Below are 15,809 nucleotides of genomic sequence, written 5' to 3'. Positions count from 1 at the left end.
GTCATATGTTCCCCTGATGCTGCTCCAGTTGTGGAGGTGTCTATATTGACTCTGCAGTTCTCTTTGGTTCTGGCTGATCTCTGACTCCTTTGGAACGGTGTCTGTGAGTTCCGTGCTGGCGCCGTCACGGGTGCTGCAGGCTTCGATTAACCCTGGGAAGGTCAACGGAGAAAGGAGCCTATGTTAGTGATGGCTGGACGAGCTCAGGGAGAGTCTGAAGAGAGCCACCATTAGGGCAATTAGGGATGCTGGAAAAGGGGTTGCGAAGCATGGAAGTCATCGCCATGGTAACCCTATGCAGTGTGGGATTCAGGGACACAGAGGACTGGGACAATTTCGAAACTATTCTGACCCCTAGGTTATCCTGAAGTACCTCTTACCACCCATGTTATCATTAATTATTGAATTTGGTGCAGAAGAAAACATTTACATTTTCTTTTACAGTGGATCATTTACGTTTATGTGTATTCATTTAAGACACTTTTCTCCAAAGCAGCATGAAATTCAGTAAGATAACAAAGCGCTTTAGATGGACGTACATGACTGTCAAAGCTCAGTCAGTTTGTCCCAGACTGCAGTGTTTTCCAGCATACCTGAATAGTTTTATGAATAAGAATTGACACATTTTTTTTTAATAAATGAGGAGTGAAGGTCTATGAGGTCAGGAGAGAAATGGGTCGGAAACAGATGTGTTTTGACACCATTCCTGAATGTTGGGAGGGACTCAGCAGTTCTGAGGAACGTAGGGAAATCATTCAATACATAATCATTTTGGACCTCTCATGAGTGGACAGTACACAGATTTGTGGACACACCATTGTTTGAAGTCCTACCTGGATCTCCGTGCTCTTTTGAAGACAAAAATTAACAATAAACATGAAATACGGTTCTATCAGTCGTGGAAAGAAGAACCCGCTCCTTCTTCTTCACATTGTCTCATGGCTACTGATGCACTGTCATCCTCCCAGGCTGCCATCAGACACGCATTACGAAACTGCTCGTGTGCAATTACAAAGATTTTAATACATTTCAATTGAATTTAAACTCTAAATGGATTCTCTAATCCTCTTGGCACCGTGATTCAGGGGTGAGAACGTTCTGAAGCTGCCGAATTACAAGCTGTGTTTTCCAACTTGAAATGACAGATCCAGATTTGCTCCTTCAGCTCCACGGGCTGAAGTGACAGCAGGGTGTCTGGCGGACTATTTAATGTGGTAATTTCCATTTTGGACACAGCCCTAGAAACTTTAATTTGAAGCCAGTTGACCAAAGTTTAAGAGCTGGGAGGTCTCGGGTCACCTTGACTGCCACACGGACACCTTTGTCTCTGGGTGCCATCGTCTTCCTTACGTCATATTTAGGAATTCTTTCATATTCTGGGTTCTGACTGCTTGAGCAGACAGAGCGAGGTGTACGAGAGCACTGCCTTGCTCCACACCCGCCTTGCTGCTCCTGTCTCCCTGTCCTGTATCACCCCAGCCAGCACTCTGGTTCACTGACCCCGTACCGTCGTCTCTCCCGCAGCCATGTTCAACCTCATCCCCGTGGGCCTCCGGGTGGTGGCCATCCAGGGAGTGCAGACCAAACTGTACCTGGCCATGAACAGCGAGGGCTACCTGTACACATCGGTGAGTGTGTCCTGCCCCCCCGCTTCCAATCCCCAGCCCAACCCGAACGATGCCGTCAGCGGCAGTGTGGAGTTCAAAGGTCAAAGCTGATTTTTTATTTTTTTTTTAATTTTTTTAACCCCTGGCAGCGAGTATTTTCAACAGGAAGCTGAGAGGTGAAGGTCAGTTATACATGAGTCATCTGAAATATGAGGCACAGGAGCTGACTGTGCCTGCCATTTATTCTCAGTTGATGATTGAGATTATTGGTTATGTGTGGCACTGCAGCCTAATTAGTCTACGGATGGGATGCTGTCACTTTTATACGCACGGCCTTCTGCTCTGATCGGTTTACAGGTGCCGCTCTGAGTTCCAATAAGGTAACAAATAAGGTAACAGGAATTCTGTTCTTATGGCCTTGTGTCCTAGATCAAGTAAAACACTGGGCGTGGTCTACTCAAATTGTGGGTGGGACTAAGTTAGTGGGTGTGGTCTACATGGATTATGGGTGCGACTCAGATGTTAAGTAAAGAAATGGGTGTGGCCTCCTTAAGGGCGTGACTCTGTTGCATAGTAAAGGGTGCGGTCCACTCAGTTTATGGGCGTGGTTCTCAGCGAGATTTGTTCCTGGCAGGAGGGGCTGACCCAAACAACAGGGTACAAAATGAGAGCATATTCACTGTGTAAATCACATTTATCCAAGTGCTCGAGATCGTTCCGAGTGCTTAAAAACGGTCCCGCGCCGAGCCTCACACCCCGAGGGCTGCTGTGGACACCCGAGCGGTCATCCCACCTTGCCTCGACTGCCTGCTGTCTTTCCACACGGTTGATGGGGTCGCGCCGGGGGGTCGTCTGCCAGAGATGCAATGTTTGTGGTCTGGCAGATGTTCAGGTTGCCATGACAATGTGAGCAGCACCAAGAACTAAGTGTAGGGTGGGCGGAAGGTGGTGTGACATGGACATGGGTAAACAAAAATGTTTCTGCTCTTTAATGCACTTATGTCATCAACTTACCATAATTATAGGACTGTTGTGGCAGAGGGAAGCCCTTTCAAATGTTTCAGCATCACACGAGATGCCTTAGTCAGATTTTTTTGGATATTTTACTTTACATGTTACCCTTTGATTGTCTAACGTACTTTATAGAGTGTTCTCTCCCTCCTACCCTTTGCTTCCCGGATAGGCTCTGGACCACCATGACCCTGCGTTGGACAACTGGTTACAATTATTCACCCTTTTATACAGTTGGGTAATTTTGCTGGAGCAATTTAGGGCAAGTACCTTGCTCAGGGGTACTACAACTGGAGGTGAGATTCAAACCTGCAGCCTTTGGGTCTAACAGCAGCAGCTGTCACCACCATGCTCCCAGCTTACTTTTTACTTAAGGATGGGGATTCGAACCCGCAGCCTGCTCATAAGAAAACGAATGCGTTAACCACTGCGTCAACTGATTGCACATGTAAACTCGAGCGCGGTGAGCGTAACGAGAGGCTGGATAGATAAGACCGCGGGGAGTCGAGAGCCGAGATGGAGAAGCGCTGGGAGCCGAGCAGCTCTGGTAATTAATACTGTTCCCCACACATCTTGTGCTCCCGCTGGCAGTTTTAATTATCTCTACGGAAATGTTTATAAGTACAGACACTGTGCCGAGAAGCTCATTTTAATTCACAAAACTGAGAGGATCCCGGTGACTTCTGCAAGACCGTATAGATAGACTGGCTTCGTGGGCAGGGTCGTGTTATTCGGTTCGCGGGCCGCCTGCGCAACAAGGCTCAATTACACTCCCGCTTGTTATGAGTTTAAATTGCGCCCGAGGAGGACGGACGCGGGTCTGCGCCGAGCCTCCTTCCGCTCGGCACCGCCGCGTTATCGCTAAATTAATCCTAGGAGTGAACTGTGTTACGGATTCCCTGACGAGCCGGCGTCGTTAAAAGAGATTGAAGTCGCGCTGGTTCGTTCGGAAGCTCTCATCCGAGTTGTCGCCGTTGTCAGTGAATTTGTTTATTTATATATATATTTTGCTTTGCGTGTGTGACGGGTTCACAGAAGCAACTCCTTCTGTTTGCATCGATTACAGATGTGTTTGTAGGGTGATTTTGTAGTGTTCCAGGGTGAAGTCTGGACAACAAACAAAACATATTCATAACAGCATTGACTAAAAAACACCAGGATAAGTGCAACCCCTTCTGAACGTTTCTTTAGGCCTTTTTTGCTGTTATGGTTTATTTGCTATTTGCTATTATGCCATAAAGCCCATACCTCATACTTGCTTCTTACTTCTCTATTACTTCTTCTTTGGCATTGTTCTTGGCATAAAATTATATTTTAAAACATTGTATTGGAAAGAAGGGGGATGCAGTGGCACAGTGGCGCAGTGGGTTGGACTGGGTCCTGCTCCCTGGTGGGTCTGGGGTTCGAGTCCTGCTTGGGGTGCCTTGCGACGGACTGGTGTCCCGTCCTGGGTGTGTCCCCTCCAGCCTGATGCCCTGTGTTGCCGGGTTAGGCTCCGGTCCCCCACGACCCCATATGGGACAAGCAGTTCAGACAGTGTGTGTATTGGAAAGGTAACACTGAATAATATGAAGATAATTAAATTATGTCAAATAAGTTGTGTAGATATGATATTAAGGATAATGAATTATCTAAGTATTGTACATTTCTTTGGTCAAAATTTGGATATCTATAATAATATATATATATAATTAAATTTTCTACATTTCATCATTTAGCAGTGTACCGGTACAATTAACTAGTACAGTTGTCCAAGATCACTTAGCGTGATGGATATACAGATGGTCCCCGACTTACGATTTTTCGACTTTACGATGGTGAGCTGGCGACAGACATTCGGTAGAAACTGTACTTTGAATTTTTAATTTTGATTTTTCTCCCGGGCAAGCGATATGTAGAGCGATACTCTCTTGCGATGCTGGGCAGTCTCCCAGTCTGTCACACAGAGGTGTGTATGAGGTGCGTTAAATGCATTTTCGCGGAACGTAACCCCATCGTAAGTCGGGGACCACCTGCACTGTACTCTACTACCTGCAGTCTTCTATTTATACAGCTCGGCAACGTAACGCACTCGTTCACACACATACTTTATAGTCACAAAGTCACCTGAAAAACACATCTTTGGGAGGAAACTCCCACAAACACGTGGAGAACAAACACCGCTCAGACTAAGCCAGATTCGAACCCATGTCCAAACTAGCAGCCCATTAGATGTGAGGTCGCAGTGCTGCTTGCTTAACCGGTTAACTTGGTTAAGTCCTAAAGTTAAAAGTGAAGTGGCAGACAGCTCTTTACTAACAGATGGAGTATGATGCGAAAGGTACGACGGCGTGTGCTACGGTACATTCGAGCCGCAGCTGCGTTTATGCCAGCCTGCGCTGTCCACGGTGTTACAGGCGTGACGTGTGTAATTGCACGGTGTCATTACTCATGCTGCGTAATGAAGAAGAGGCAGGTGTTTGTGCAGCCGCTCCGCTTTATGGCACCGTGACGTCCCGGACTTGACGGTTCGAGCGCCGATCACGCGCCCGGCTTGGCGGCAGCCTGCGCTCGTCGCCGCGCACACCGCTTGTTGCCTTAATTGCATAATCACCGCTCTTCGGGATAATGAAGCACTGCTTGCTCGGGGAAACGGATTAATGTTTACACTGCGTCCGCTTGCCAGCGCGGCCTGCCTTGCGGTTGCAGCCCGTGTGTGTGTGTGTGTGTGTGTGTGTGTGTGTGTGAGACTGGCGCATCTCTGAACAGGCCGTTTGCTGAGAAGGTTGTTTTTCCACTTCCTCATTATGCTTTTCCCATCGTCCTTCCTTTTGTGTTGATTCTGCTGATGTTCCACGTATTCTGTTAACATGGATTGTGACATCTGATGGCACCATTGCATATTCTCCCAAAAATTTCCGATCATTAATCATCCGGAAATTATTTGCACAGCAGATGGGCTCACGGACAGTGATTTTCAGCAACGTTTGCACAAGAAAATATGTAAATAATGGGTTGGTACCCTGCCCTGTAACCTTTTCGGTGCCTGGCTTTGCTAAGCCAATATTTGCCTATTTATTTATTAATTTTTAGACCAGTTAACAAACAGGAACATCCTGAATTATGGTCATTTGGGTTCTTTCTGGACTCTCAGCACTTGTGTCAATTAAAAGGGGGAGCAAGTGGCTGTCCGGTAGTTTACGGCCGTCCTATTTGGTAGTTTGCTTTGTAAGCAGCCCAAAGATGCTGTGAAAGTTTGTTCTGATGCCGCACAGGGGAGTGCGTTCGCTCACTGTGGACCCTGTGTGTGTGTGTGTGTGTTTACTCATCCCTGAACACACATCTCTCCAAGAAGCTTTACTGCACCACTGAGAGCTGTTGCCAACTTACTCATTTCTTCCTTATGTGGAGCTTTTCTTTTTTTGCTGTATAGTTCCCTTCTGCAGCCACTTATTTCAGTGGAACAATGTAAGTGCCTTTGACTCAAGTACAACAACGGGTCACATCCCTGGTATTTAAACCAGCAACAGTTAGGTTACAAATCTGTCTGTCTGCATCACTCCAGAAGCAAAGTATTAGTTACACATGCACACTGTCTGAACCCCTTGTCCATTATAGGGTCACGGGGAGCCGGAGCCTACCCGGCAACACAGGGCGTAAAGCCAGAGGGGGAGGGGACACATCCAGGACGGGACGCCGGTCCGTCGCAAGGCACCCCAAGCGGGATTCGAATCCCAGATCCACCCGAGAGCAGGACCCGGTCCAACCCACTGCACCACCACACCCCCCGAGTTTTAGTTACCAAAATGCAAAATTAAACAGAGCTTATAATGGCTTTCAACTGAATATATGAATGTGTGTGTGTGTGTGTGTGTGTGTGTGTGTGTGTGTGTGTGTGTGTGTGGTGTGTACGCTGGCACTGTGTTTCGCAGCAACCTCGTGGCAAGATTTTTTAGAAAATGAACCTTGCACAGGCCCCCCCCAACACACACACTCCCCACAGTGTGTCTGCTGTTAAGACAGGCAGCTGGGTGTATGTATGTTGATTATAGTAATGAAGAAACATAAATTCATGCCACCCTTCCAAGGTGAAGAGTCCTTGATAGCGTAGTAAATCCCAGAGCATAACTCTGATTAACCCTGTTGTACAGTCAGTGGGCACATTGCTCAGTTCTTTCCAGGAATAGCATTTAGTTGGTATTTTTACTGTGTCCCTATCTGTAAATCGGTGTGTATGTGTGTGTGTGTGTGTGTGTGTGTGTGTTAGAATTGGTCTTAGGTGAGCTAAGTAAATACTGGCTGAAGTTGTATACATTTCAGAGATGTTCATCTATAATTCATACAGCTAAAGGTGCTTGCAGATGTTGAATTATATCCATCCATCAATAACCACTTTTCACATCACTCCATCGCAGGGCAATCTCACACACACACACACGAAACATGTCTTTGGACTGTGGGAGGAAACCTGAGTACCCAGAGGAAATCCACAGAAACACAGAGCAAACGTGCAAACTCCGGACCTGATCAGACGCCACGTTTGGACCCAGAGCCCATCAGCTCTGAGGCACCGGTGTTACCCGCTGCGCCACCATGTCACCCTATTCTGAACTCTCTTCACTGTATTATTTAGCAACTTTGGTTATTTATGAATATGAACGAGTAGCATTTAGAGCGGAGTGCGCAGGGATTGCCCAAGTGAGACGTAGCAAACTGAACGCCTGGCAGAAACCTCCGCAGGTTTCACTCTACAGTGAGGTTCATGCAGACTTGACCGTTTCTGACCTTCAGCACGGACAGAGAACTCGTATCACCTCACCTTTCACTGTTGCAGGAACATGAATCATCATCTGTGTTTGTATATGTGGTTAATAGTAAAGGCTAATAATAATAATAATAATAATAATGATAAAGCACCATTAATGGGTGGAGCCTGTAGGGGAGACCCACCGAGGATACAGCATCTCTCTGAGAAGAGGAAGGATGTTCTTCATGGGTCTCTTGCAGGTTGACCGTTCACCAGCAGTGGTCAACATCACTGGTTCCAAAAGAACGCAGAAGCAGCTTGACTGTGATCTACAACCCCTCCCCCAGCCCCGCTGGCTGTTCCTGATGCAGTGCTGCAGATCAGGTCTCCCCGGGCCTTGTGCTCTCTAGTCTCGCAATAGTGGACTTGGGCTCCTCCAGAAGGTTCACTCTTCATTCCTCCAGCTCCAAAGAGTCTCACTTGGGCCATCTGTGGTCAACGGGCCGACCAATCTGTGCATTTAGAAACTATTGATATTGATGTCCTCTTTTGGGTAGGGTTTCATACCTCTTCTCTTGCTGCCTTTATCATAGAGTCGTAAACCAGGCTAACAGGGCTGCACTTTAGGGTTCGTAGGCACTAGACAACGTTTGTTGGGAAATGTGCAAAAAGATGGGTAAACGCCGAATGAATTACGTTGACTGACATGATGCACTTTAAATAATATTTTTAATATTTTTCCATGAGGGGGGTGTGGTGGTGCAGCGGGTTCAGCTGGTGCCGGCTGTGTGGTGGGTCTGGGGTTGGAGTCCTGCTTGGGGTACCTTGAGATGGATTGGCATCCCGTCCTGGGTGCGCCCCCTCCCCCCTCCAGCCCCGAGCCCTGCGTTGCTGAGTTAGGCTGCGGTTCGCCGCGACCCCATATGGGACAAGCAGTTGTTAAGGATGGATGGATTTTTCCATGTCAGTTCAGCCAGGCAGCCCTTGCGATTTAGTATTTTAAAACATTTTATTGCGAAACCATGTGATTGATAGAGAAGCCGAAAAAAAAAAAAAACTTTCTTTGGAAATGACTTAAATTTCTGTAATAGTTTTTTTAATGTAATTTTTATGCTTTTGTTATGTAAAATTTCTGCCTCAGTCTTTTTTCCCCTTATATTTCATTATTTTTCCAGTTTTTTTACATTTTCTCCTTCTTCGTGGGCCCTAAAAATTTTGCTTGACGGGCTTAATGGGAAATCCGGCATTGCAGCCTGACAAACTGCAGGAGTGTAGGTCATGACCCACCGTGGTACAATCAAGGTGCATTGTGGGTACTACCAGTCTGATCTCTTTTGCAAACTGCAATATACACTGCATTTTCCCCCTGCGGGTATCGAGTACCTGGGCAGAGTGTCTCTGGGGGATTGCAGTACATCCCTTCTGTGGGTCCAGTATGTGGAATGGTCTGCCTTTCACTGCAGCCTGTCGCTCCAGCATCCACCACACACACACACACACACACACACACACACACCGCAATCTCCATGCGATCTCATTAGCAGAGGGCAAATGGACCTTCCGACTCGGCCGTGGAGCAGAACATTGATTTCCCATGGAGTTCCGAGTCCCAGCTCAAAGATTAATCGCATTCAGGCGCCCCAGCTCAGCTGCTCTCCAGACCGACTAGAGAGCAGTGCTTCGGGGGGCTTTGTAATGAACAGCTTAACCGATCCATCTGGAAACGGCCTTCTCGCTGCATCGGATACAGGCGGCCACACGCGGGGTGCGGAACACGCCAGCAGCTAAGTGTTCATCGCAGAGATCTCGGTCGTCATCGCTGGCGACACTGTGACGCAGTTGGTAGCGCTGGTGCCTCATCTTCTTGGCTAAGGCTTTGACATGGGTTTAAATCTGTGTGGAGTTTACACGTTTTCCCCGTATTCACACGGGTTTCCTCCCATAGACCCAAAATCGTGCTTAAGGTAAATTTGTAGCTATGAATTGCACATAGTGTGCGTGTTGTTGTAAGGAGCTCAATGTAGTGTATTACACTGGAAGTCGTCTTGGACAAAGGCATCAGCTAAATAATTATAATAATAATAAGGCAGTGGGACTTCTGAGTTGGTTTTTACCAGAAAACATGTGCATGTCTCTCTTTCTATTCCTCACCTCTGCGGATGTGGCTATAATCATAATTGTAATCAATTATCATCCGTGTGGTAAGATTCATTTTTCATCCCATTTCTTCCAGAAGCGGATTAATGTTCGTTCGGTGGTCCGTGACCATCCTTGACCTTCGGAAACAGCCTTAACCTCTTGCAGCGAGCAACGGTTGCATAAGTTGTGTGGAACCTGCTCACTAAAATCCTCTTAACCCCTGAAAATGGTTATGCTGTGGTCGTCTAAGAGGATCCATTCCTGGACCAGACAGAGCTAGTTCTCTGTTATTGGGCTCCGATGATTACTGGTCCGGCAATGACTGCAGAGCAAATGACTCCAGAGACAATCGGTGGTGTGCTGAGATGTAGGAGTCATTGGGGTTCAGTTTCCATCTGCCATGTTCTTGGCCCATCAGTCCCAAAGTTTCTGGGAATGGAACGGGGATCAATTTCCCTACAGGTGGATGACAGCATGGCTGACTGGAGGTTTTGTTCTTCTGGATTAAACCGCATATGGGATGTTTCGCGGCTCCGCACTCATTTCAAGCCTTCACGCCGATCCGACAGCAATCCGACCGCTTCTCGTTAAAACTCGGTTCAGCGAGACGTCCTGTAATATGAAGGAAACAGCACAAAGGGAAAACACAGTGGGGACACCACCTATTAGGACCACCCGCTACGACCTCCGACCCCGTTCCCGCCCATAAATACACCCTCCCTCGTCAAACACTCCATTTCACATTTAACCTCTACAAGATGTGGTCACACCCTGACGATGCTTCCAACAAGAGAAGCGAAACGTTGGAACCAATGTCCCGTATGCGGTTTAATCCAGAAGAACAAAACCACCAGTCAGTTGACACCAACCACGGAAGCCTACGGATTTAGACAGCATGACTGGTCAGTTGTTTGATTTTGTGCTCCTTCTCGTTTATTTCACTGACTGTAAAACAAAAAAAGGATCCAAACGCGTCGCTTTCCTTCCAAATCTCGAAATACCGAATGACTCGCGGTCATTATCGGTTGTCGCTCCAGGAAGACGAAGCCTAATGAGATGTTGTATGACCAAACGGGTGACGTGTAGGGAAATTGACCCCGGCTCCATATTTTGGGTTATCGAACCCCTTCATTGTGGGACTGTTGTTTTCCTCTTTGTCTGCTGCACAGATTTCATTTCCATGCTGTGATAAGCAACGATGACTTAACCGTAATCGCGCCAAGAGTAAAATTCATGGTCACACTTGCATCTAAGGCTGTTAGATCACTTTGTTCGGAAGAGAGCGTTTCGCATGATGTACTTGTTTGGGGGCATAATTAGAGAGCTAATGGTGATTGTACGAAAGTTGCTCCCCCTGTTTGATTAATGTGCTAATCCTGAGATTATAGAGCAGGTTCTCTCCCCTACTGCGCTCGTGCGCGTTCGGAGGAACGTACTATTAAAGTGGGACGGCTGAATCGGGCACATATTGATTTTTTTTTGAAGAAAACCTCTTTGTTGGGATTGTGGAAAATGGTGTTTCTCGGTTGCGGGCTGAGTCTTGTGCTTTGTTGTCTCATTCAGCTTCCCAGCACCGTGCCCCTGTCCAGTCGCTGTGTTTAGTTCGGGTGTGGCGGTGACGGAAGTCCGGAAAGGTGTGCTATTCAGCGACAGTCACTAGGCCTTTTACCTGCTCTCGCTGCTATCTTTCAGTCCCTTTAAATGAGGCTAAATGAATGAAATCTTCTTTTATTTGATGTGGTTCATTTTGACAAGACTCGCTGCAAAGCTCCTTGTGAGAATTTTCCGGAGGGAATCAAGGGGACGGAACATTAGCCAAACGGATGGAGTCGATGCCTGTTAAATAGCTGCTCCATTATGAGGAGGAAGACAAAACGAGGGACGTCCAATGTGCAAATGGGCGCTCGGGTTCGTCTGCCAAACTGCCGATCCGCAGTCATGAGGTTGCCGTGACTAAGTGGGCCACCCAGAAACCATGGCAACCGAGATAACAGACCGTATCAAGGATGGGGCTACAATGGAAATTAACAAGGTATCGAAAGATACCTCTGTGTCTTTCACTTGCAGTTTCACAACAGTTAGTTGTGTTTCCAAAGCAAATGCTTGTCTTGGATGCTCTACTGAGGGATGTTTTACCCAAAGGCAGCAATATGGACCTTTGTTTTGGAGTCACCTGGCAGGTGAGCTTAGCAAGTCATTGACCTCAAACATTTGGAGACGGGAAGAAGGAGGGATGCTATGAACAGCTGCCCCTAATCCAAAGGGGTTTTCAGGTCTTTTGGAGTTTTGAATAATGCTGATTTTGTTTGGATTGGTTGACTTTGGTTAACCTTGGGTGACTTTGGTTATGTGGGAAATGTCTGAAAACTCCCCTCCCAACTCTTACCCTTGAGAAAGACATAGAGTCTCAGTTACTGTTGAAAATGTTAAGTTCATAAAGGGTGAGTTGCATTCAGTAAAAGCATATGAAAAAGTTAAAAATGAATCCAAAATTATATATTTGCAAATATAATGTACAATGGTAAGTCAAAAAGTAGCCACAGTAATTTGCCTTTCACCAGATGTTTAACACTGCAGATACTTTTGACTTAATCTTGTGTATACCGTATAAATGTATGCAGATATCCTTCCTGAAACCTGTGCTTTTTTGTGAAGTTCCCAAACTTTTGTGTTTCATTTTATGTAGGTGTGTGTGTGATATGCTGTTGGTTGTATATTACATCACACATCCACTCACACTGACTGTTTTGCCAGCCAAGCAGTAGCGACTGCTTTCTTCTTATACATAATTTAGCGACCTCAGTTTCTGATGTTTCTGTCACTTTCAGCAAGGTTATTTTAGTTCTGTCTTCATTTCTTTGGTCAAAAGTGTGAAAAGTATTTCTGAAACTGATTAATATTATTGAGAATTTCTGTCACCGAGCAGCCAGCATAATTTTTCAAAAAAGTCAAGCTGTGGCATCCTCTGGTTCTTTGCTCCTGTTGCCCACAGGCTGTTTTCACCAAGTGCCAACAAATCGAGTGACACGCGACGTGTTTTCAGCTTCTCATCACGTGCCCCCCCCAACCCCTGTGTTGTAGGAACACTTCACGCCCGAGTGCAAGTTCAAAGAGTCGGTGTTTGAGAACTACTACGTGACGTACTCCTCCATGATCTACCGGCAGCAGCAGTCGGGAAGGGGCTGGTACCTGGGTCTCAACAAGGAGGGTGAGATCATGAAGGGCAACCATGTGAAGAAAAACAAACCGGCGGCGCACTTCTTACCCAAACCGCTCAAAGGTGAGGAAGGCAACGGGGGCAGAGGCTGCGTGATGATGAACGTTCCCATTAAAATCCTACTTTCACACCTATGAGTACAAAGTTTAGTCTGAATTTCTTAAAGTCCAGAGTTTGCATGGAAATCGATCGCTTTAAGGAAGTGAAGCTGAAATCACAAGTCAAGTTGTGGGCTTACTACTTAACTTCAACCGCTTAAGCAGAGCTGTCGCTGTAATAAGTCATACATAGCGAGTGAACTGTAAACCTGTACACTCTCTGAATATCTTTAGACAATAGCACCTTTGTTGTTGGGAGGAGGGGGTTGCAGTGACCCAGATGACTCAAAACGCAGCAATTATCTTAATAGCAGCTTAGCTGGCTTGGCTGTCCAAGGAACACTGCCTACCAAGTCATTCCATGTAGTGCGTGTGTGTGTGTGCATCTTCAAGATGGGGTGTGTGAAAGCAGGGAGTATAGAGGACTAAATGAGCATTGATATGGGTAGACTGTAAGAAGCATCTTTCAAAGGCACACGTGATGGATGGATGGATGGATGGATGGATAATTTCCCTCGAAACACAAGTGTCACGCTTCGGATTTGCCCCCAAAAACCTTCTTGAACGAAGGGGCTGCGGCGATTTTTGAGCTCTGGTCGCTAATATTCTCTCCCTAATCTGTGTGTTTCCCACAGTGGCCATGTACAGGGAGCCCTCGCTCCATGACCTCACCGAGTTCTCTCGCTCGGGCAGCGGGACGCCAACCAAGAGCCGGAGCGCGTCCGCCGTGCTCAACGGTGGCAAGACGGTGAGCCAGAACGAGTCAACGTAGGGCGGTCGGCGGCGGCTCGGCCGGATCCTGCGCAAAACCTCCGGATTCCTGTGACTTCCAAGCTGATTCCTCTCACCCTCTCCTGTCATCAGCGGTTGAGGACAAAAGACAAGAACGACTCCACGTCTGATTTTGGCCCGGCGGCGTTTCACTTTTCCCGCTGCCATGGCCACAAGCACGAGAAAATAACGATGCTCAAAAGGATACGAGAATGACGCCACCGACTGTTCCAGTAGCTCGCTCTTGTAAAGATGAAACCCAGCAGTCCTTCCGAGGTTTCTTTGTCCCTTTGGGTGACCATTCTTGTAAGTCGTGGTCGGGTAGGCCGCCCCGTTGGCTCCAGTCCAGATGTCAAGGCTCATCGGGCACTGCTTAGGAGGAGGGGCCTGATCTCTAACTCCTCCCTGCTGTCTGAGCACAGGGCGCGACCCCTCAGTGCTACAGCTAGAAGGCAACGTTTTTGGTAGAGGCTCGCATCATCGGGGAAGTGCCACCATTCCGCGGAACTGAAAACATCGAGAAGCTGTGACTCCAGTCGGCCTTTGTGTTTTCCAGACCATTCGAGAGCTTTTTCCCTGTTTTTCTTGTTTCGTGTTAGTGTGTTTTGCTGTTCTGCAGAGCGAGGAACACCGATCCTGCAGACTGTCCATGTATAATGACGAAGGGAAGCAGCGATGAAGTGATGCAAACACAGGAACTGGGCAGAGAAGGAATGGAGAATTACTGCATGTGGGAATATGATTCAGTATTGAGATGGTAAATTAACTGGTGTGCAAAGTTACTGTATGACTGTTAACTGTCCCCCTTCTGTGTTAATCCTGTTGAGTTGTCTCTGTCTCCGCCCCCTTTGTCCATAGCCAATCAAGTGGTTGTGTCAAACCTTGCGCCCTCCTTCGGCAGTCAATCATTGGCTGGCTGCTCACCATGGCAACTTGGTCACGTCCTCGCCCAGGGCACCGTTTTGTGTACAAATAACTCATCGTGGTGACAATTTTCTATGGGAAACTTTAAAAAAAAAAAAAAAATCTGTGGAAGTTTAGGTGGCTTGACATTTTATATAATATGTCATATTTGTAAAAGTGAACATAATTAAAAAAACAATAAAGTTCCCTTTGTTGCACAGGGCATGCACCAATACGTTGTGAACAAGGACCCCTCTTTGTTGGCAAAATTCTGATTTTACTGCAGTACCACGGCATCATACCTGCCCATTGGAGGTTCTTGTTTCTTTGGTTTAATTATATCTTTACATGAAACATATCTGCTGCATGGGAGACAGCTGGGACTTCTGAAATAGAGCTGCATGACATAGGCTATGTGTAATATTCCATGTTGGACCATTTGTGTCCAAAGAGCACCAGGGACAAAAACAACACTTTCACGGTTGCTTTCAGCCCATTACTTTCCAATTGTTTATTATATGTTATATACACACAAAAATGCACTGAATAAAATGTTTATATTATGGTATACTTTTAAAATTCCTTGTGCACTGTCCTTGTTGCCCCTCCAGAAAAGGCACATTTGTTACTGTCATTTAGAATATGGACCAATACAGTCCATTTTAGGTGGTGATGCGTGGACCATGACCACTTGTTCGCTGTTTTAGAACATGCAAATTTCTCCAGGGTCGACGGCAGTAACGAATTTCCTCTCCATAGCTGGCTCTTTGGAGGCGCTAGTCTGCACCCAGCCGGCCCGTTGGTGTGGAAAATAAAATTAGAGTTATTTTCACCACATATAAATTGGAGACTCAGAAGAAAAGAAAATGCTTAGCTGTATATTACACGCTATACTTTAGTTCTCTAGTTTTTTTAAACACATACAAAGCTAAAGAAGTCTTTTTTATGCAAGCAGGTGGTGTAGTGATTAGACCGTCGTCTTGCATTCGAAGGTCCCGGGTTCAAATCCCTACTCCAACTGCACTACTCTTGATCAGGGTACTTACTCTGCAGTGATACGGTACCGGATCCCTGGCAGTATAGATGGGTAAATCACTAAGTAGATTACTGTACAAACCAAGCATTCGGAGTCACCTTGGAAAAAAGTGTCATCTAAATAAATCGTGACACTAAGCAGAAATGCCATCTTCAGAGCATGGAGGTAGAAGAGTTCACTGCCGCAACGTAACTGCTGAATAGATGCTGGACTGCTCTAATACTGAGAGCCAAACTCATGTTGAGCACCATATCTCTTTTAAAAACACAAAGTCACCGTGCACATCTCCGTTGGACCGACG

The 15,809-nt window shown here is 46.6% G+C and overlaps 1 protein-coding gene across 4 annotated transcripts in view; it reads left to right on the top strand.

Moving 5' to 3' along the window:
* Positions 1-15,009, top strand: part of fgf13a (fibroblast growth factor 13a) — an 86,736-nt gene extending 71,727 nt beyond the window's left edge. For all 4 annotated transcript variants that reach the window (XM_018733420.2, XM_018733423.2, XM_018733422.2 and 1 more), the window contains 3 exons: positions 1,525-1,628; positions 12,565-12,763; positions 13,434-15,009. In XM_018733420.2, coding sequence (XP_018588936.1) covers positions 1,525-1,628; positions 12,565-12,763; positions 13,434-13,570 — 440 coding nt within the window. In that variant the 3' untranslated portion in view covers positions 13,571-15,009. The remainder of the gene's footprint in view (positions 1-1,524; positions 1,629-12,564; positions 12,764-13,433) is intronic.
* Positions 15,010-15,809: the final 800 nt, after the last annotated feature.

Source organism: Scleropages formosus, chromosome 13, assembly GCF_900964775.1.
Source record: "Scleropages formosus chromosome 13, fSclFor1.1, whole genome shotgun sequence".
In the NCBI taxonomy this organism is placed as follows: domain Eukaryota; kingdom Metazoa; phylum Chordata; class Actinopteri; order Osteoglossiformes; family Osteoglossidae; genus Scleropages; species Scleropages formosus.
This window is presented reverse-complemented; position numbering and strand designations above follow the sequence as displayed.